At 51.7% G+C, this 21501-nt stretch overlaps 1 protein-coding gene across 3 annotated transcripts in view; it reads right to left on the minus strand.

Annotated features, from left to right (window-relative positions):
• Window positions 1-834: 834 nt before the first annotated feature.
• VWA2 (von Willebrand factor A domain containing 2) overlaps window positions 835-21501 on the minus strand; it is a 44459-nt gene continuing 23792 nt past the window's right edge. For 2 of the 3 annotated variants that reach the window (XM_039871151.1, XM_039871150.1), the window contains exons 6-14: window positions 18023-18217; window positions 14201-14334; window positions 13449-13581; window positions 10632-10687; window positions 7945-8052; window positions 6436-7008; window positions 3862-4413; window positions 3066-3191; window positions 835-2286 (exon numbers count right to left, since the gene is read on the minus strand). In XM_039871151.1, coding sequence (XP_039727085.1) covers window positions 2171-2286; window positions 3066-3191; window positions 3862-4413; window positions 6436-7008; window positions 7945-8052; window positions 10632-10687; window positions 13449-13581; window positions 14201-14334; window positions 18023-18217 — 1993 coding nt within the window. In that variant the 3' untranslated portion in view covers window positions 835-2170. The remainder of the gene's footprint in view (window positions 2287-3065; window positions 3192-3861; window positions 4414-6435; window positions 7009-7944; window positions 8053-10631; window positions 10688-13448; window positions 13582-14200; window positions 14335-18022; window positions 18218-21501) is intronic. The other variant, XR_005654646.1, reaches the window with a different exon arrangement.

A 21501-nucleotide genomic window follows, 5' to 3' on the forward strand; every position in this document is an offset into this window, starting at 1 on the left:
TGGGTTGGATTTTTGGTATCAAAGCCATGCTGGCTTTATAAAATTGAAAATATGTATTCCTCAAATGATCCTCACAGCATTTTCTTGTAATTTAAAGACTTTTGTCAATATCAGTACTTAAGGCTTCCTTTTCAGTTCTGCCTTCGATATGGCCTGAGGTTGTCCTAGTCTTTTCAATGAGCCAGATTTTGGCTTGTCATTTTTAAAATAAGCACATTTATGCAATGCTTGAAGAATCATGGGTCATGAGCAGATCGTTTATCCAAGGAATCAAGGTGGTTCAATAATTGAAAATATACTAATAAATAATTTATCACATAAACAGATTAAATGTGAAGAAACATCTCAAAGTAGAAAAACACCAAAAATCTCAACACTCTAGGAACATAAGCATTCCTACTCTTATAAAACAATCCACAGAAAGTAATATATGATGAGACGATCCTTTCAAGTTCAGAAACAGATACAGGCTGTTGCCACTACTTTTTTAAACATCCTAATGAAAAATGAGAAAAATTAGTATAAAACCTCAGAAGAGAAAACTGTCATTTGCAAATATCTTCTAGGAAAACAAGAGAATCAACTGCTTCTACTAGGACACTGAAAGTATTGAATTATTCAGTGGCACCTTTCACTAGAAAAGGTAAAAAAAAAAAAAAATTCGAAGGCTGAGACCTAAAACTAGAAACAGTAGAGACATTAATAGGTAACCCACAGTTTTGTAGAGTTTAAGTCCAGACAATTCAAATGAGATGTCCAAATCTCAGCGCTGAACCAAGCAGCCTACACCATAAAACAATTAAACTGCTGTGAATTTAAATACAATGGATTCACATAAGTTCTCCGGCATCACCTATTGGCACCTGCCAGGTGGGCACTGGCCCTGCTCTGATGTTGCCTTCTGCCAAGGCCAGCATAGTAACAGAATTGAAAATACCCCCCGAACACAAGTGACCGTCATGACACAGTCTTCTTGGGCCACCAGGCTTTTAACATTTAATACCATCATGGTGAGAAGTCCTTCAAGTACTTTACTAGCACCAGAAATCTTGGAGTCCTAAAAGCTAAGTGGTGGTGAAGTCACGGCAGCCTCGAATGTTCACACATAACACATTGCGTTAATTATATTAAAGAAGAAAGCTATGATACAGCGTCCGGATTTAGGCTGGAGCTCTACCGCGGTTTCTACTGAAAACTCAACTCAAAACAACACAACCAACGGGAAGAATTGGTAGCTAAATACTGTGGGGGTGAGGAAGTGCCTGGTTTGCCAGAAAATACTGAAAATATTCCAATTAAAGCCTCCGACATATCGGTATAAATACTCCTGTTAAACAACCAACATCATGTCTTAAAATATTTTTTAAAACTACACATAGAAAGCAAAACAAGAACCTAGACGACATAAGATGTTTAATAAAGTGAAACCCATCTAAGTGTCTTTATTCCATATCGGTTGAGTTTAAAAGTTCTACTCTTCTTTGCCCCACTCAAAGGAAAGAAACGCACTCAAAAGCCCCACAAGTAACCTCTCCCTAAGTAAACTCTAAAAGGAAGCCCATCCAAGAGAACATGGCCCAGTCCCCAGGCCAACCGCACAGGGCCCCTCCCCGAGTCGATCAGTCACATTCCAGTCTGGGCCCCTTCCAAGTCTCTCCCCACACAGATCCAGTCACCAGAAGAGGTCACAAATGCCACGCAAGCCCCTCTTCAAACTGAAAACAAATGCACCTAGGACATCTTTGGGGAAAGATGTGTGAAAAGGTCCACACTTTCTCCATCTTGAAATGCCGTCACTTGGGCGGTCCAAAGGACACGCTGGCCGCTACCTTCATTTGAGTGTATTCCTGTCCCGACTGTATTAGCATTAGTTGTGGGCAAAGGCGGCTTCTGACAGGCCATCGAGAGTCTCTGGGTCCTTTGTTTCTCTTCAGGGAAAAGGTGGCGGACAAGTTCAGCGAGGTAATATTTACTTACAGGTCATAAGTGTTCGACATCATCATTAACGGGCAAAATCAGCTGCTACCATGTTGCTAAGCAGCACTGTCTACAGTTGGGACCTCTCGTCTCCCCGGGTGAGGAAAGCGGGCGGGAGGGTCCTAGGCAGAGCGGGAGGCAGACACTCAGGATCCCAAGGCCGACAGGACGCGGTGCTGAGCGAGGCGGCCTTTCAGCGTCCGGGGTCCCCCGGCCTTCTCTGTGGTGGCTGGGGAGGTTCCGGCCGCTGCTCTCCTGCAGGCCGCCAGCGGGAGCCACGTGCCCTGGGAGCATCTCCCCTCAGGGCCCCTGGGAAAGAAGTGGCCTTTGAGGATGTGAGGAGTGTCTGAGGCCCGCGACCCAACTGGCAGCCTCGTGGGCCCCTGCATGTCTTGCTCTGCTCCACCACCCAAGCAGAAGATGCCCCATCTGACGGCCCTCTCACCCGCACCCCAGCTTTCGGGAGCAGCCTTTGCCGGTGGCCGCAGGCCGTTCACACTTTAAATTCATGAGCAGGAGCCCCAGGATGGCCCACACTACTGCTGCCCGGCAATCATTCCGTGTCCTCAGGCTAGTCCCAATCTCCTAGACAGTTACTCCTTCCCTTCTCCCTCAAACCTCTAGCACCCGCCCACAACCTCCCCCTCAGCAAATAGAAACACTCAAAGAAGTCCCACCAGCTTCCACATCTGCCTGCCGACTTGCGTCTGTGCCCACACCCTCTGGCTTCCTGTGACAGGGGGTCTGCCGGCTCCCCAGGAGGCCTTCTTCCCGACTGCCACTTTTTCTCAGGTGTGCTGAGCGCCATCCAATCCACTGCACGTTATAGTTATCTACTGTCCCCTGCACGCGTACAGAATTGCTCCCCGAGGGCAGAGATTTTTACTGTCTGGTTTACTGCTATAGTCCCCATGCCTGAATGACGCCTGGGAGGTAGGCCCCCCGCTGTTTCGTGTGTGAATCAGCAAATGATGGCACAATTCCTTCCATGGAGCGGACACCCCGGGACCTGCCTCCGGCTGAGTCCCTGGGGCCCGGCCGGTGTCAGAGGACCACCGCAGCTCACACGCAGAGCCAGCCCCACTTACGGGTCTCACAGTGCGGGCCCTCCCAGCCTTGCTGGCACTCGCAGCGGTAGCTCCCGTTCCGCAGGACACAGGAGCCCTCGTTCATGCATGGGCTGGGTTTGCAGAGGTTGACTGGCCGCTTGGCTTCTGCAAGGAGGAGTATGCCCGGTAGGCCCAGCCTGGGTCAGCCCCAAAGACCGCCCCCTAAGGAAGCCCAGTACAGATGTGAGGCCACGAGCGTGGGGTCTTGCTCATCATAGCGCTTCATGGGGCCTGTAAGCCACAGGTTAGCACATGGTCGATGCTCCATACTGATTGGCCAGGTCAAAGACCAAGGGCACACAGCTTTCCTACATACAGACAAACTCTCGCACGTGCTATGCTCTTAGCGGTGCTTACTACTATTATGATGGCCACATCCTTTAAAAAGGCAGAAAGGATGTCACTGGCAAAAGGAAGCCTTGGAGTCAGGCTGGCCTGGCTGTGTTTGCTTCTCGCTCTGTCATTCACTACCAAGGTCACTGTCATCCTGGTGTCCTTAGACCCTTGGGGGATCTGTGGGTGTCCTAATGATGTCTTCTGTTGAAATGAGCCACATACATTCTCAGGTTTGGGGAAGGGTATCTGTGTTAAATATTCTGTGCCCTGAATGTCAAATGGGTTTGGCTGTGCCTGCCACGGGGTTCCCGTGACATGGGATTTAGCACAGAACCTGATGCGTAAAAAGCGCTCAGTAGCCAGGAGGAGCTGTGACCTTGGTAAAGATGTGCATGCTGACCTTGGAGGCAGCCCTGAAGGCCGCGGATGCCCCACTCACCTCCACACAGCCACTCTATGAGTGCGTCCCGGTGGAACCTCAGGTCTGCGTAGGCTGCCACGTGGATCAGAGTGTCCCGGGGACCTGCCAACCTCCGCAGTGCCTCCCCCAAGACAGGCCCCACGCCCACGATCAGGACAGAGATGCCATTGTCCCTCAGCTTCTGGATAGGGACAACTGCATCCTCCGCCCCCCTCCCACCTGTGAGCACCACCACAGCCTTGGGGACACCAGGCCGGGCGCCCCTCTGGACAGTCATCACCTTGTCATAGATGTGCAGCAAGGCTGTGCCTGCTGAGCCCACCCCACCCAGGTAGGGAGCCTGGCTCATGGCCCGAAGCACTGCAGCGCGGGTGACGTGGGTGTCCAGCCTGAAGGCCGTCTGGACCTGGCTGCCATATACCACCAGGCCAATCTGGGTCACATCAGGATTCACATCAAACTGGAGCGTGCAGCTCCTCACGAAGCCCTGCATCTGGACGAAGTTCTCAGGCCCCACGGAGGCTGAGGCATCCAACACGAAGACCAGGTCCAGCGACGGTGCCTGGCAGCCTGTGGAAACAGGTGGAGTGGGCCTCAGGACAGGCTGTGCCAGGTGGAGCCCCTCCTCTGGGCCAGGCCAGCAGAGTTGGGGCAGCCAGTCTTCTCTCTGTCCACTGCAGTAGCCACCTTCCGCCCTCTCCTAGAACATTAGCAGGACATGAATGTCCAGCTAGACCACTCTCCCAGCCTCTGTGGCTGCCAGGTGTGGCCATGTGTCTAAGTGGACTGCGTAATGTGTTTGGAAGTAACTGTGCAAGTTCCAAGTTAAGGAAGCTGCCTGCCTTCCAATCCGCTCCCCCCGCCCCCACCCCTTCCTGCTGGCTGAGAAACGGTGACTTTAGACCCAGAGGTGGAACCACAAGGCGGCCAAGCCACCCTGCCGGCCCAGGCCACTGAACTCTGAACTGTTATATGAGAGAAATGAACATCTGTCATATGTAAGCCATTGAGTTCTGGGGACCCTTTGTGACAATGACTTCATCTGAACCCTCATCTGTCCTCTTACTGAGCACCTTCCATGTGCCATGCACTGTATACAAAGCACTCGTTCTACCAAATGGACAAAACGGGTCGATGCTTGCCCTCGATGGGCTGACAGTCGACGGGGAGGCAGGCATCGAACCCACAGAGAATTTCAAATTCTATGAGCAGCCGTGAGGGGAAAAATGGGACACTATGAGAGGGACCAGCCAAAACAGCATAAGTGGATTGGGAGAAGTGCTGTGTGAGGAGTAAGTGTGAGCTGGAGGGGTGGTGGGTCTTCTGAGGTGCACCCCTCCCCCCCCCACACACACAGGGGCTGCAGAGAGGCCCACAGAGACCAGACCACAGGGAGCTCTCGTTGACGCCAGCGGAATGGGTTTGGGTTGTATTCCAAGGGCAGAGGGGAGCCGCTGGCAAGGTTTGAGTAAAGGGATTTGATTGGCTTTTAAAAATCACTCGAGCACAAGGAAAGTCTGAGAAACTGCCACAGCCAAGAAGAGCCTAGAGAGACACAATGACTAAAAGGAACGTGGTATCCTGGACGGAAGCCTCAGAACACTAAAAGAACATGAGGCCAAAACTAAGGAAATCTGAATGGACTTGAATAAATCATAGTGTACCAACATTAGTTCGTTAACTGCGACAAACGCACCTTGTCAGCATTTACAAGAGGGACATGGGGTGTGGCATATATAAAAACTCTACTATTGTCACGTTTTTCCATAAATCTAAAGCTATTCTTTAGCAACCCCTCTGGCTGCCGTGGGGAGACTAGACTGGAGGGGGGCGTGGGGGTGGGCAGCCGATCCCTGTCCTCCCTGCTTGCAGGAAGGAAGGTCTCACCCCTGATGAGTGTGACATCTGGGGCTGAGGAGCTGAATGCCATATGCAGCATCTCACCTCTCTAGAGGAGAAATTGGGGGGCCCCCTCCTGCAGGACGTGTTTCTGCTCCTACCTCTCCGGACGTGGGCCAAGGCCCTGCCCACCGGCCGGACTGCACCTCCCAGGGGCACTGTTCTCCAGAGTGCCTGCCCAGGGGGTGTCATGAAGTCTACCTCATGGATTGTGAAACGCAACAGAAAATGCCAGAACTCATCGCAGGTGGAAAAGATGAGGATTCCACGAAACATGTCTCAGCTGTGTGCGTGCGCTGGGAATGCACTGTTCTGCGGGCTGCCCTCAAACTGGAAAGCTGCTCATCTAGAGTGTGCGTAGTGGGTTCCGAGCTCGTTAATGATAAATAGTTAAGTAGCAACGTGCGCAATATTCTGAGTGCACACTCTGTGCTTACTCTGTACTATGTACATTGCTCGTCTTAATCCTCACAAAAGCCTTGGAGGAAGTGCTATTACTGGTCCCATGTTATTGGCCAGTAAACTGAGAAGTTACTGGTCATGAGGCTAAGACATAAGAGTAGGGCTGTGGTTCCAGCCCCTAGCACAGGCCTTGGTTAAGTGGTAACGGAAGGAGGAAGGGCTCACCCCTGACCAGTGACCCCGGGTCAGGCCGAGGTTGGTCCGGAGCTGGCTCAGGCCCCAGAAGCTTACCTGGCCGTGGCCGGCTGCACAGCTTCCCCTGCAGCTCTGGGACTTGGCTGACCAGGTCCTGTGGGTCGGCGTAGACCATGACGTGCTCCGGGCTGCCCGTGATCTCCTCCAGCTCCGCCCGCACGGCCTCACTGCCCACGCCCAGCAGTAGCAGCCCTCGGGCCCTGGCATGACGCGCTGGGCCGGCCACCTCGTCCTGGGTGCGTGACTCAGTGAGCAGAACCACCACTCTGCGTGGACGGTCCTGGCCTGTCCAGGTGGCGCTCCCGAAGCCGCGCTCTGCCACCTGCCGCAGGGCACTGCCCGTGAGGGTGGCGCCTCCGCTGAAGGGGATGGCCTCGAGGCTCCGGACCAGGTCTGGCACGTCTTGGTACTCGCCCACAGGCACCGCCAACTCCAGCTCCCTGCTGTACCAGGCCACACCCACACGGGCCCGAGAGTCCTCATCCAGCGAGGCCTGGACAAAGCTCCTCACGAAGGCCTTGGCCCGCAGGAAGCCCTCCGGCGTCATGCCCGCTGAGCTGGCCAGCAGGAAGAGGACGTCGGCTCTGCATTCCAGGCTCAGCGTCGGGGCTGCCAGAATCACAGCGGCAGCCGTCACACCACCCGGAGCTTGCAGGTCACCGTCCTACCCAAGACACCCAACCAGCACACGGGGCAGGAGAAATCTCCCTCCCAAGAGGGAGACGGAGTGGAGAAACTGAGGCTCCACGGGCTTTGTGCCCAGTGCATGTCACCGCAGATTCAGACAGGGCTAGACACAGAGCTCTCCGTCCCGGCTCCTGCTAAGGGTCTCCACCCAACCACGATTGAAAAATTAAAATATATCAATTTGTAACTTCCTCCCATTATGGTCAGCGCTGCTTGTGTCCTAGTTGAGAAATTCATGAAGATGTGCTTCTATGTTTTCTTCCAGAAGGTTCATGGCTTTGCTTTTTACATGTAGATCTATGATTCATTTGGCATTGAATTTTGTGTAGGTAGGGGATCAGCTTGTGAGGTAGGGGATCAAGATTGATTTCTTCAATATAAATCTCCAATTGACCCAATACCCCATTAAAAAAAAAAAAAGTTAACAAGCCCCTACTACATGTCAAGCAATGTGCTAAGCACCTTACATTCAAAATCTGATTTCAACCTTAAGAGATAAAGCCTATGATAATCTTCATTTCATATATTTCAAACCAAAAGGGGTTGAGGCACCTCTTCCTAGAGGAGAGAAGAGATTCTATATAGAACCAAGACCCCGCAGCCGGGCTCGGCGTGCTCCAAGATCAAGCAGTGACCATTCTGAAGCTCATTAGCCAGAAACGGCTGCCCTACCCAGAGCTCCAGCACCTGAGTTGTTTATTCAAGGAGCACTCAGAGGCCATATCGCCTGAGACGTCAGAGCAGTGATGTACTTGGAAGGTAGGTGGCTCTAAAACTCAAGGGCCCGTTTCTATCTAGCAGCTAAAGGGTGGGAGGTGTGAAGGGGGCGTCCGCCTTGGAAGTCCCATGCATACGCACCGCAGTCAGCCTGCCCTCTGAAGGCTGGCAGGCAGAGGCAGTGGTAGGTGTCTGGTCCTTCTGGAACACATGTGCCTCCATTCTGGCAGGGCTGCGAGTCACAAGGGCCTGTCAGAGAGATGCCCATTAACAACTTAGCACGTCAGCCCAGAGGCATGAGCCCGACAGGCCACCCTGCCCCACCACGGCCCGGCTTCCTCCTTCCCTGGGGACCACTAGGAAACTAACTGCAACACCTGTAGCAAGCGAGGTATGTATGTAAAGGGGCTGGGTGTGGTAAAGGACTCTCCATGGTGGGCAGTAAGGCCCTCCATGGATTAGACTCACGCAGGAATGTGCCATCAGGACCTGGACTGCGATGGACTGAATTGTGCCCAACCCCCACCCTCCCAATTTATATGAAGAAGTCCTAACCCTCAGTGCCTTAGAATGTGGCTGTGTTTGGAAACCGGACTTTTAAAGAAGAGATCAAGGCTAAATGAGGTCAAAGAGTGGGTCCTATTCCAATATGACTGGTGTCCTTAAGAGAAGAGGCAGAAAGACACCAGGGATGTGCACAGAGCAAAGGCCACATGAGGACGGTGAGATACCCACCTGCAAGCCAAGGACAGAGGCCTTAGAAGACCCCAAACTTGCTGACCCCTTGATCTTGGACTTCTAGGATCCAGGACTGAGAAAATAAATTTCTGTTGTTTAAGCCACGGAGTCTGTGGTATTTTGTTATGGCCGCCCTACAATACTGACGCGACACACCCTAATAACCTACAGCTGCTAGGAAGGCCTGGAGGAGCGCCGGGGGCTGTAATGATGAACTGGTGTTGGACCTGAGCTTGATAAAGATGAAGAAATCTGTAACATCCAGGCAACAGCAGGGGTGTCTTAAGACTCAGGGAACGCCTTGGTATGGATGGTGCTATTTAACTTCTACACAGGGTTGTTCCCGACAGCCTCTGTGGGCTGGCACAGCAGGACAGCGAGCCTTGGATCCTGGAGTCAGAGAATGTGGCCTCGTCCACGTACTCAGGCACCCTCATTAGCCCCTAGGAGCTACGGTATCCTCATCCCCAAAGGGGGTGGTGATAACTCATTCCACAGTGTTATTGTGAGGATTACATGAAATAATCCAAGGAAAGTCTTAGAACATAGCCTGACAAAAATAAACACTCCATAACAGGTAAGACAGTAGATGCTTTTGCATGCGAAGTGCGAATTATGAGTAATGCCTCTTTCAAAGGTGATGTTTCACCCAGGAAACCAGAGCCCACGTCAAAATCGGGCCCATTCCGAAGTATCTGATCTATGTATGATACACTGTGGTCGACATCCGAGCTCCTTTTCAAGTTCTTTACCCACTACTGTAAAATGCAAATAGGACATGACCCCCTGCCCGGGTTACAGAGAGCAGCCGGCATCTTTTCATGAGTTCATGTATCATGTATTCAAAGGGCTTGATAAGCAGCTGTGTGGTTACTAGTGAAATTAGTGATTAATGTCCCCAATAAGCAGTATTTTTGCTTAAAAATATTGACATATCATTATAATTAAACTGTATACTTTTCAAAGGTAGAAATTACTAACTCCAGGCACCTAGGCCTGTTCTGTCAGCTGCAGTATCAGAGAAACAACTGAACAGTCATTAACATCACCAACGGTTGCCTTTAATTGAGCAGCTACTATGTGCCAGGTACTGTGCTAAGCACCACACATGCATGATCCCATTTCATTGACACGACCCGATGAGATGGGTCCTGCAAACCACCACCACTTCAGACAAGGAAGCTAAAGGTCAAAGATTAGACATCATGTGCTGAAGGTCAGAGAGTTAGAAACAGGCAGTGCTGGAATCTAAGTCATTCTGGTTCCAAAACTGTAAGTCTTCAAACTTTAATTTGTGAGCAGAAACAACCCCGCTTTCATTTCTCCTGTGCTTCAGTGTTGGAACTTTAAAACAGGATGCCAAGGGGACCATCAAATCCTGGTTAGGAAGTGCCACCTGACTGCACATAAAGCCACTTGTTCTGCTTCTGAGATGTGGGCTCCTCACCTCATTAGGAGTAGCAAATCCACACGAGGTCTGATGCCGACACACTCGACTGCAACATCTATGCTCCTGGGCCAGTGGGATGCACTAGGCCCCAGGGTGAGGCGCATGAGGGCTCACTAGACAACCAGGCTGAATGATGCCTAATCGCATTGATAAGTCCTACTGTTTGCTTGGGACTTTGTAGCTGATAAAGCACTTTCGTGGCTAGTATTTACTGATCCCGTGTTGATAACCCCATGTCATACAGATCAGGGAAATGGAGATTCCAGACCTGGGGCAAACATTTACCCCATTTTACAGAGGTTGAAAGTGAGGCTCAGCTATCTTGCCCTGGGTTAACCATGGATGTGAGGCTTTCTGTCAGCGAAGCTGGCTTAGTGCGCACCTCCTCTGCCTCTCGTCAGTGCAAGGGGCATTGGTTAAGGAAGGTCATTCCAAAGCCTTCACTCTACTCTTAGTGAAAAAATACCACTGAGCAAGTGAGGAGTGAGCACAGCATGAACGTGCTGTCTCTGAGATGCCCATCCTTCTGCCCTGCCGCTGGATCCATCCCGCCATCTGCCCCAGACGTACAAACGCCCTTTAGAAGCCAGCTTAGTCCCGGGGCCCAGAAAGAGAAGGAGAACCCAAGAGGTGACCGTACCTGGACAGATGGTCCTGTAGCAGGTGGCGGGGTAGGTCAAGAACACTCTCTTCCAGCTACAATCCAAGGAAACGAGTGTTAGAGATCAAGGGTTTAACAGGGAGGCAGAAACCCAAAAGATGATTTAAAACACTAAAAGCTGGTATGAAATTCCAATGGAGAAGTAGGTCAGAAAAGACTTCCTTTCCTGATTCTTTCCTGATTCCTCCCCAGCTTTTATCAGCACGTAGAGTAGGGAAATGTTTCAAACTACCTAGAGACAGTTAAGAAAAAAAAAAAAAGATTATGTAGGTTGGTATCATATCAGAAGTTTGATCTATGTTCAAAACTCTTAACTATGGGAAGAACTTTCTATTGCAAGTTACTTCCTGGGGCCAGCATAATACAGAGGGCAAGGGGGCAGGAAATACTGGGAATGAGGTGACTGGATTCTGGCTGTGTGACCCCAGGCTGGTTACTTTCCTCCTCTGGTTTTCCATTCTCTCTTCCATACAGTAGCTCTACCTGTCGTTTTCAACTGTGTTCCCTGGAGCCTCAGTGAGAAAAAAGGAGACTGGCCAGGGTGCCAGGCCTCCCCCAGTGCCACAGCTCCGCCCCTTCACCCTAAATGTTTTTCTGGTCTGCACAAGTGTCTACATGAGGCTACACAGCTCAAGAGTATTTATTTTCAAACCACTAGACTCGATGACCTCTAAGGTCCATTCGAGTGCTAACTTTTATGTGATAACACAAGGGCCACCGTTCCTGTGGTGGCTTCCATGGTCCAGGTGTCCCCGCCGTTACTTTGAATCCACAGCCACCTGAAGAGACAGTTCTCTCCATCTGGAAGATGGAGCTATGGGCTCGGAGAGCTGAATTAGGTCACCCAAGGTCGGGCGGTTGCTAGAACACAGCAGAGCTGGGACCGACTCCACCATCTGACTCCACAACCCCTGCACTCAGCCCTCTGGGCCTCGCCCCTGGCCTGAGGCTCTGGGGTGACGAGCCCGCTGCAGCAGCAGCAGCAGATCCTCACCTGTGGGCAGAAAGCCCTCCTCCTCTTGGTTGGCAGCAGCTGCAGGGCTGGCCTCGCCTAAAGGGACTCCCCAATTGGGGCCGAAGCAATACAGGTCTCTAACATCTTCCAAAGAGGCCTCCTGCCACCAGACCCCCCACCCCAGGCTGCACACCGCAGGGCTGGCTAATGGGCTCGCCTCTAGGGCAGAGCCTATCCTGGAGTAAGATATCCACTTGGGTTGGAAGCCAAGTCAATTACAAGCTCACGGAGTTGCCAAAAATCAAAAGTTGGTCAAGCTGCCAGCTCGTTAGAGAGAAGTCCTCTCCCGCTGTCAACGCCTAGTGCTCCATAAAACCACAAGTTCTAGCTCAGAAAGCTCTGCGGGCCCTGCCCTGCCCGCCCAGGCCTGCACTGGGAGTCAGTGTTGGGACACTGGCCACAGGACTTCGCCAAGATCTGCACATGGCTCGTCTCCGACCCCCCCTCAGGTCTGGACTCAGATGTCACATTCTCTGCAAGGTCTCTCTCCTCTGTGTTTCAAATTGCAACCACACGCCCCATCACCCGCCAACCCCACCCAGATCCACCCTGTGTTCTTGCTCTCTCTAGCGCTTATCACTACCTACTAGTTTATTTTACGTGTTCGTTCTGTTTACTGCTGCGTCCTTTCTGCCCCCAGAATGTCAGCTTGTGAGGAGGCTGATTAGTTTGAGATGTCTATGCTGATTCCCCAGGACTTGGGACAGGAGGCCCCCCGTGAGTGTTTCTTGAATGAGGGAATTAATGAAGATCTTCCTCTATGCAGCTGTCATTCGAGGAGCCTGCAGTATTCGTGCATTCTCCATCCCAGAGAGGACAGGCCCCATCCTAGTGCCTGGAACGCCTCAGGGCGGCCACTGCTCTGCTCGGCCAATGCCCCCTCTCAAGTGTGTTGGGGGCCGTGACTGTGCCTGTCTCCTCACTGCACGCTGCCTGGCTCGGAGCTGCACTGAGAACACGTTCACCAGGGAACAAAGAGGAGCCTGTCACTTCAAAGGCCAGGCTATGAAGAGAGCCTCCAGTGGCCTCTGACGTGGCACGAGGCCCCGCTGCCTCTGACCATATGCAGGGCATAGCCCTTCTCTGCTAAGATGACCTGTGGACTCTCCATCGGCCCAACGCAGTCCTCACGGCTTCTCGACCGATCCACCACGTTGCTGTGTATGCTCTGATCTCATTGGAGGGCAGGCCACGGAGCAGAGATGCAGCTGGTTCAAACGTCACCCTGGCTCTCCAGAAATGGCAAGAGGCGGGATCACCAATGCTGGCCAGGTGCTGCATTGGAGGGAGCCTGGACAAAGTGCCGAGGGACGGTCCGGGGACTTGCGAGAGAGAGGCTGCTGGCCGGGCAGCTGGTGCTCTAGGACACCGGTCCTGAAGATCCTGGCATCGCCCGCGGCCTCCACGATGGAATTCATCCAAGCTCTTAAGCCTCTTGCCTCACTCAGCCCCCCGTTAATGTGAAACTGGTGCTCAGAGGAACCAGATTACCAGACCACCATCCAGCTGCCCTGTAGGGCCAGCTTTTAGCTCACTTACCAGCCTCCAGAATGGCTGTGATGCTGCCACAGGGCACCTGGGCACCTGGGCAGTGTGTTGATGAGACTCTGACACTGAGTAGCTGTGACCCTCCCTGCACCCTGGGAACTCTGTCCCTGGCTCCCTCCAAGGCCTCCTCTGACATCTATTCTCCCTGCAGCTTGTGAGCACTTGGCCTTGGGGACCTCCATCCCCACCCGGGCTGTGCCCTCAGGCTCTGACCCCAGACCTTGTGGACAAACCTGGAGAAGGGACAGAGGGCAGCCAGCACGCCATCATTCTCCCGTGATCCTCTCCAGCACGGGGCGTTGCCAGCAAGCTCCCTGACCATCTCCAGCGTCTTGTGCTCACAGGGATGAGGCTGGACCTCGCAGTCTGTGTCCGCAGCACACACCCAATGGAGAATACAAAGTTACGCCTCCTTCCCCCACCCATGGTCCCACTACCCCCAGCCCTGGCTGCTGCCTTCTGCCTCTCAGGGCAGAGCACCCTGGGGAGCAGCCCCACTTTGAGCCTCACTGGACAGCCAGTCTCTGAGCATCTGCTCTGCCAGGCCCCACCCCACACAGCTTCTATGTCCTGTGCACACATGTACCATTTCTATAATGTACTTTGCTGGAGCTCCTTGGTGGACCCAATAAAGACTAGGAATGCAGAGACCTCGCCCCAAGCCAAAGAGTCCCTTTGCTGACCATAGCAGGGGAGCTGACTTGGCTCTTCCTCCTGAGGAGGGACAGACACAGGGGCCCCACCAGATCTAGGGCCCAAGCCCTGTGACCCCTCTGCCCTACAGAGACGAGCTCAGAGTTCCAGCTGAGAAACCCACAGGGCCTGACACAGGCAGAGAGAACAGAGCGGAGCACCCCAGGGCTGAGGCTGCGAGACCCTGCTCTTCTCACCTTCCCTCCCTGGGGAGGCTCCTTGGGGAACCCTCCCCATCCCATACGCTGCTCCCACATGGGCAAGTCCACCCTCCCAGCCTGGAAGGACTTACCTGGAGAGGCGCTGGCGCAGATGGCAGAGCTGCTCAGGGTGCTAAAGAAGCCATTGGTGGCATCCTCCACCTGCTCAGCCATCAGCACGTGCTGCTCCCTGGGCTCACTGGCCAGCGTGTGCAGCTCCTCCCACCTGTGCCCCAGCCCCCAGCAGAGAAGTGATGTCGCTTCGTTGTCCCACACCCGCCCTCCTGCCCACCCATCTTCTAGGCCATGAGCTCCCTGTGGGCAGCAATACCACCCCACTCATCCAGAAGCCACCTAGCTGCAACCTCATCCATCTAGGCTGCAGGTAAGGTCCAGAGTGAACCACAGAAAGACCCCAGGGCCTCTCAGCCATGGGTCACGATGTGTGCATGCTACAGTGCACAAACTCCCCCAGAGGAGAGCCTAACATTCGAACTGTCTGCTCTTATTTCAGACACGGCCCTAACAGATTTAGTTGTCTGGTTCTGTAACCCAGAGCTGATGAGAAGAACTAACCAGAAAGGAAATAAAGGCAAGTGGTTCTAGGTGACAGCAAGAGAAGAATAGAGACAGCTGGTAATAGAAAAAGAAAAAAAAAAAAATATGGCGGAATTAAAAGCAGTGAACATAAGAGGCCATACATTGCCAGCACACTTAGCCAGGGGCATCACTTAGTGCCCAGGACAGATAATCACATACAATATGATGACACTAAGGCATGAAGGAAGGATCGAATGATGCTGAGGAACCTGTAAGAATACAGGGCAGAGAGTAACGCATTTAGAACTCTGCCCTTCGAAATTGGCCAAGGTTTGCCAACGTGGCAAAAAGTTCATTTATCTCTAAAATTCACTTATGTAAAACTCCCCATGCTCCTCTGAAACTATATAAACCAGAAATTTCTCCCTGGCACCCAGAAGGGGGCTTCTCGGCCCCCACCTCACATTAGCACTCAGTGGGGAGTTCCGTCTGCTTCTCCCCTTAGCTCTCCCCGCCCAGCAACAGGCTGCCTTAAAAGCTCCCTGGTAATTCAGACGCTCCGCCAGCGCTGAGAACCATCAGAGAAGGGGCTCGATAAATACTAAAAGCGAGGAAGAGTCACAGAGAGCCTCATGCTGCTCACAGCAGTGGCTCTCAAGCTTTGGTGGGCATCAGAACCACCAAGGGCCAGATGAACAGATTCGAGGGGGTGGGACCCTAGCATGTGCATTTCCAGCAAGTTCCTAGGTGATACCGATACAACTGGTACAGGGAACACACTTTGAGAACCACTGGCTGACAGCAACCAACCGCTTACTGGGGGGGCAGCAGGGGCAGGAGGGAGGCAGGCAGGGCTGGGAGGCTTCCTCAGAGGCTCCTGTGTCTGCAGCTCAGGCCATTCATATCTAAGCAATGCCCCCTCCTGACCAATGGCTTCTTGATTTCTCTAAGCCAGGGACACTCAAAGCATGGTCTGGGGGCTGGCGCAGGTCCCCAAACTGCTTCACCCTGGCCTAAAGCGTAGACACTGAGAGTAAACACTTAGAAACTAGTCGTATGGCAACTTGACAGTCATTTTATTTCTCCTGAATAATCAACATTCGAGCTTAGAGTTTGTGTTTGTTTTTTTCATTTTTCCAGTAATTTATTTTTTTAATCAATCCATGATAGATTAGAAACAAAATAACTGGACCTTCCCCAAAGATACTCTGAGCAGCCCTGCTCCGGCTTAGCAGCTAGAGAATGCCCCCAAACGGGCCGTGTATCTCCACCACGTGGTAGATTCCATCCTCAGTGACAAACCTTTGGGCCTTTGAACTATCATGTTCAAGGCACTCTGTTTGACAGTGCCTGTGTGTTGGGGGCAGCGCGGGGCAGTGAGCCATGAAGCAAGGTCTCTCTCAAAAGAGCCAACAATAAAGCAGCCAGTGTTATATACCAACCTACTGGCAATGACAACGAAGATGACAGCGGTGGCCATCGGGACATGACACGATGCGGGACATCCCTGTGGTACGGGCGGTACCTCGGTCTCCTTCACTCTTCTTTTGTGACCTGTGCCTGCTGGTCCTTGGTCATCTTCTCTCTCTGCACTCGCTCCCCTGTGATCTTATTTGGGCTTCAAATACCATCCCCGATTTCAGTCTCTACCCCCGTCTTCTCTCCTATGCTCCAGACTCTTACATCCAACTGTCTACTCAGCTTCTCTACTTAGAGGGCCAACGTGCGTCTCCAACTTGACCTGTCTGAAACGGAACTCGACTCCCTTGTTCCTCCTCCAGTCGTTCCATTTCAGGGAAGCACAGTGAAGCACCTGTGCTTCCCCCTGGGGCTCGGGTCAAAATCCTTGATCCTTCTCTCACACACACACATTCAGCAGCCACTTCGCTGTTCTGCTTTCGAAACATACCCTAAGTCTAACCGTTCCTCAGCAGGGTCACAGCTGCTCCCCTACTACGAGCCACCAGCATCTCTCGTGTGAGCTGCTCCAGCAGCCCCCTAGCCAGTTTCTCTACTTCCCTTATTATTGCTTCTCCCTCTGCCCCACCCCACCAGTCCATTCTCTACCTGGAAGCCAGGGTGGTCTTCTGAAAATGTAAGCTAATTCGGGTCATTTTCCTGCTCAAAACCCCTCCAAAGACTTCCCAACTTACAACAAATTTTAAAATCTACTATGACCCACAAAAGCTCTAGCCCCGACTCCCGTGCACCTCCCATACCTTACTTCTTGTAATTCATTCCTTATTTGCTGGGCTCCAGCCACTCCCTGGCTGTCTTGCTGTTCCTGTAACACACTACGCTTGCTATGGCCTCGGGACCCTTGCGCTAACCATCCACCTACCATGCCTGTCGTTTCTGCTCAAAAATGAACTCAAAGAAGCCTGGACAGACCTCCCTATCTAAAACAGCGATCTTCTCTACTCCTCATCCACCTGGGACTTCTTACCCTACTTTATTTTTCTCCTTTGCATTTTATTTTCACCTGCGATTATATTCCTTATTTATCCATTCACTTGTTTGTTTTCTAATTCCTTTCCTAGAATGGAAGCTCCATGAGGGCAGGGACTTTGTAGTGTTGTCTCTGTACCTCCAACACCTAGAATAGTACCTGGTGTGAGGAAAGCAACCTATATTTATTGACTAAGAGAACGAAGTACTAAGATTCACAGAGGGGTTTCTGTGTGCAGGCATGGTGCCCAGACCCGAGTCTTTTCACTGAATACCCACAACTAGAGCATCACGGATGTCACCGCTATTTTCAGGGTTGACAGCATGGAGGCCCTGTGCCCCCTTCTCTTTGGGGAAGGCATATTCCGGCATTTGGAGAAATGTGGTGGGAGGTTTGGCAGCCAAGGACCCGCCCCCCTCCACCCCCACTCCCCTGGTCTCGGGAGTCGGGGTGTGAGTCAGACTAATTAGAATCCTTTCTGGGATTATTCAACTGGAGAAATGAGTCTTTTCTCTCCAGGGTGGAGATGGGAAGATGTGAGCTGGGCAGCTTCCTAAGAAACAGCAGAAACATGTGGGGGACAGAATCTCGATGGCATTCAAGTCCCTGGCTCCTCCTGCTCACCCTGAAGGACCCCTGACCCAGCCAGTGCAGTGAGATGAGTCCATGCATTTCTATTTCTTCCCGGATAAAGTCAAGTTTCTGGCACTTTCAACCAAATGTGCAGGCTAAATGAAAAATAATGCAAACTCTCAGACTTCCAGACTTGGTGCTCCCTGTGCTACAGCTACAATGTAACGAGCGAAGACAAGAGAGACCCTGGAAGGCCCAGAATGGTTTTTCCAGCTCCCGTCCCCTCCCATGGCTGTGAAGTCTCTCGGCCACACCACGGTCCCCAGGCCGACCCAGTGACTGAGCCGCTTACCTGGGAAAGCGGACCCCCACGGCAAACACAGTGACACCTCTTTCCTGCAGCTGCTTGGCCGGCAATGCCACATGTCCTTGGGACCTCCCGTCGGTGATGATAATGAGGACGTGGGGCACTGAGACATTTCTGCCCCCAGGGAACCCTCTGTGCAGAAGGTATTTCAGAGCAAGGCCCGTCTCTGTGCGCCCTCCTCTGAGCTCGCCCAGAAGGAAAACAGAAAGTAAGAATTAGCGGTCCAGAGAGGTCGAGTTGGAAGAGAGCCTACCACAATGGGCTCCTCCATTCGTAGTGACGGCCACTTTCTCCTGGCAGAGGCTCAAAGGGACAACTCCACCATGAGAAGATGCACTTTCTCACCATCTAAACCACGACAATGATGAGCAGAAATGAACTTCTCCTGTGGACTTAAGATGCACCCCGCATGGCTCTGCCGTTTATGTAATAATGTCATTCTTTGTGTTTGTTTTTACTTCCTCTTCCCCAGTGATGGCTCTGGGTGGACAACTCTCATCATTTGTCCAATACTCATCTCCCCACCCTATATCCTTTCCTTCTTGTTATGACTCAACATCTCTTTGAGGTGGGAAAGCAGATAATGAAGCTTAGTAAGAATCCACGAGCGTGAAGGACAGGGCTTTGCTGCAAAGGTCTAATGAGTGTCCTTCCTGTGATTGGGACTTTCGGTCCCACTTCCAAGTTCAGGGTTGGGTGCTGGAAGGCCGAACTGTCTGACTGTCTCTAGATCAGGGCAGGTTACAGTGGTCCATCTCACCAGGAGGCTAAGATTCTCTAACCTTACAGCCCAGTTATAAGGACTGTGAACTGAGCTTAGAATCCCAGTGCAGCATCTCTGCTAAATCTTCTGATAGGAGGCTTGTGCAGGTGTCCTCAGTGGGAGGACTGCCAGCTCTCAGTGTCAACGGGGCAGAAAATAAAGACTCACTACAACGGATTTTAGGCCAAACCTTTCAGTAGACGGTAACACATTCACACCTGAGCAACAACATAGAGGCTGACGGAATCACCACGGTGAACTGTATGCACAGAGAAACCCTGCTAGATCATCACTCTGAAATGCTAGCAAGTCAAAGACTATACATGGAGCGGGGTGGGGGACCATTTATACTCATTGCACTCTGAGTTTAAATTAACGCAATGCCAGCCTTTATCGTAGCCCTCGGCCCTCTCACAGGAGCCTATGGTCATTCATCTAATATGAAAATATCCAACTGATAAGAGGCACAGGCATGGGGGGGAAGGGCGGGGAGTGGTGATGGTGGTGGTGGTGGTGTGTGTGTGTGTGTGTGCATGTGTGTATGTGTCAGACAGACAAAGAGACAGAGACAAACAGAGACAGACAGAGAGAAAGAGAGAGAACACACATGTGTATATATATGTACGAATGTGTATTTTTTTAAACATAACACCAAGTGTTTACTTCTCATGCAAGTCTGACATGGGTCCTCCTGCCTGGGCATCTCTCCTGGTTTGCTCTCCTCCAAGCAGCCACTGTAGTAGTAGCATCCAGGCTCCTCTCATTTTGTGCTTCCGCCTTCCTCTCAGTTTTTTAAAGTCCTGCTCCTCCATGAGGAAAGAGCATGGAAGAATGTGCCTGGGAAGGATTTATGGACCAGGCCTAGAAGATTCTTCACTTTTATTGATTTCTGTCATTGATGATCTCTTAAAAGGCAATTTTCTTCATGGAGCTCCATTAAGTTAATAAATGTCAACAAGCGTGGACAATTCCTAGGATTCAGACTCTTAGTCTACTATATATTAGTATCTGCGTCAACTAAAAAGCCACTCTTTCAACCCACTAGTATTTACTGTGGACCCACTAGATGGAAGAAAGTGAAAGTGAGCCCAAGACGCATCCCATGACCTCGCCCCTCAAAGAACTGCCGGTCTAGCTGAAGGAGTAGACCTACAGGCACATAAGATCGATGAGAGGACAAAAGTACCAAGAGTCTTGAGGAGGGGGTCGTTGTGGAGAGGAACTATCAGGGAGCAGATTCCAGAGGGGAAAGTGTCTGAATGGGGTCTTAGTGAATCAGTGGACGAGGAAAAGAGAAAGCCACGCCAACGGGGGGCAGGGGCGTAGGCAAAGACATCGGTGAGCAGAGCTTGGCTTGTGGAATGGGCTAATCAAAGAGGAAGCGGGTGTGCCAACAACGGTAGATCCCAAACACCCCCGATTCCTCCCACACTGTGCTGGATTACATCAGAGATACCGAAGACGGCCGAGGGGATTTTGATACTCAGGAAGACGGCCGCCTGCACCAAAGCATTTATGTCAGCAGAGTCTTCCTGCAGGCTCCTGGAAGAGCTGTCTCCTGCCTCTAAAGGATACTATTAGGACTGAGCTTCCAATTTATGCCAAACACCTCACCTACCTGTTACTGAACGTAATCCTTATGACTATGATAAAAGGGGCTAATACTGCCCTCATTTAAAGATGAGAAAACCCCTGCTCAGAGAAGAGTAATAACCGCTCGTATTTACTGAGCCCTTGCCATGTGCCAGGCACCACTGTGCAAAGAATGTGTGAGAGTGGACGCAAGTGTATGTACAAAAGTGCTTAGCACGTAGAATTCTCACCACAGCTCTCGGAGAGTTCAGGGAAGGGCCTTCTCTAAGGTCACATAACTCATGAGCGGTGGAGGCAGGACCTGAGCCCCGGACCCTCCACTTCCAGAGCCAAGTTCTTAACTAATGTTATACAACCAGTCAAGTCACCTGCCTCTCACTCAGCTAGCAGAGTGGCATTTAAACCCAGTCATGCTGATTGCAAAGCCAATGATCTTTCCTCTCCAGAGGTTGGCAAATTAGTCTACGGGCTAAATCAGGCCTTCCACCAGTTTTGTAGATAAAGTTCTCATGGGCAACAGCCACACACATTCATTCCCACACTGTCCATGCAGAGACCATACGGCCTGCGAAGATTGAAATATTTACTCTATGAACTTTTAACCGAAAAAGTGTGCTGATACCTGCTCTATACTGTTGTCCCTAAATGGTCACAAAACTCTCTTGTCACCAAAAGCCAAAGTACCCCGGTGACCATGGAGCTCCCTGTGCCTTCATGTCCTCCTGGCTGTGGTTAGAGAGAAATTAAATGTCAAGGCCATGAGAGCTCAGGCCCCTAGCTCCACTGGCCTGTCGGATGTCTGCCCTTCATGTCACCCAGCACACAAATGCCGGGGCTGCCCATCCTCTCCAGCTCTGCACCCCAACAGGCCTTTCCCATTGGAAAACTCTGCTGGCTTCCGACCGAGCTCAGGTGAGATTCCTAAGGGCTTTGAACTCTGAGAAATCAGAAGAAACCCTGATGCCTTCACTTTCCTTAGTCCGTGAACTGTTTCTGTTGACATATCTGTTCTGAGCTCAGGTTCTGGCTCCAGACAGAGGTCTAAGACCAGAGTCTCACCAAGATTTTCCTAATTTCTCTCACGAGATTAAACTAGGTTGAAAGTAAA

The sequence above is a fragment of the Pteropus medius genome, unplaced genomic scaffold, assembly GCF_902729225.1.
Source record: "Pteropus medius unplaced genomic scaffold, Ma_sr-lr_union100, whole genome shotgun sequence".
In the NCBI taxonomy this organism is placed as follows: Eukaryota; Metazoa; Chordata; class Mammalia; order Chiroptera; family Pteropodidae; genus Pteropus; species Pteropus medius.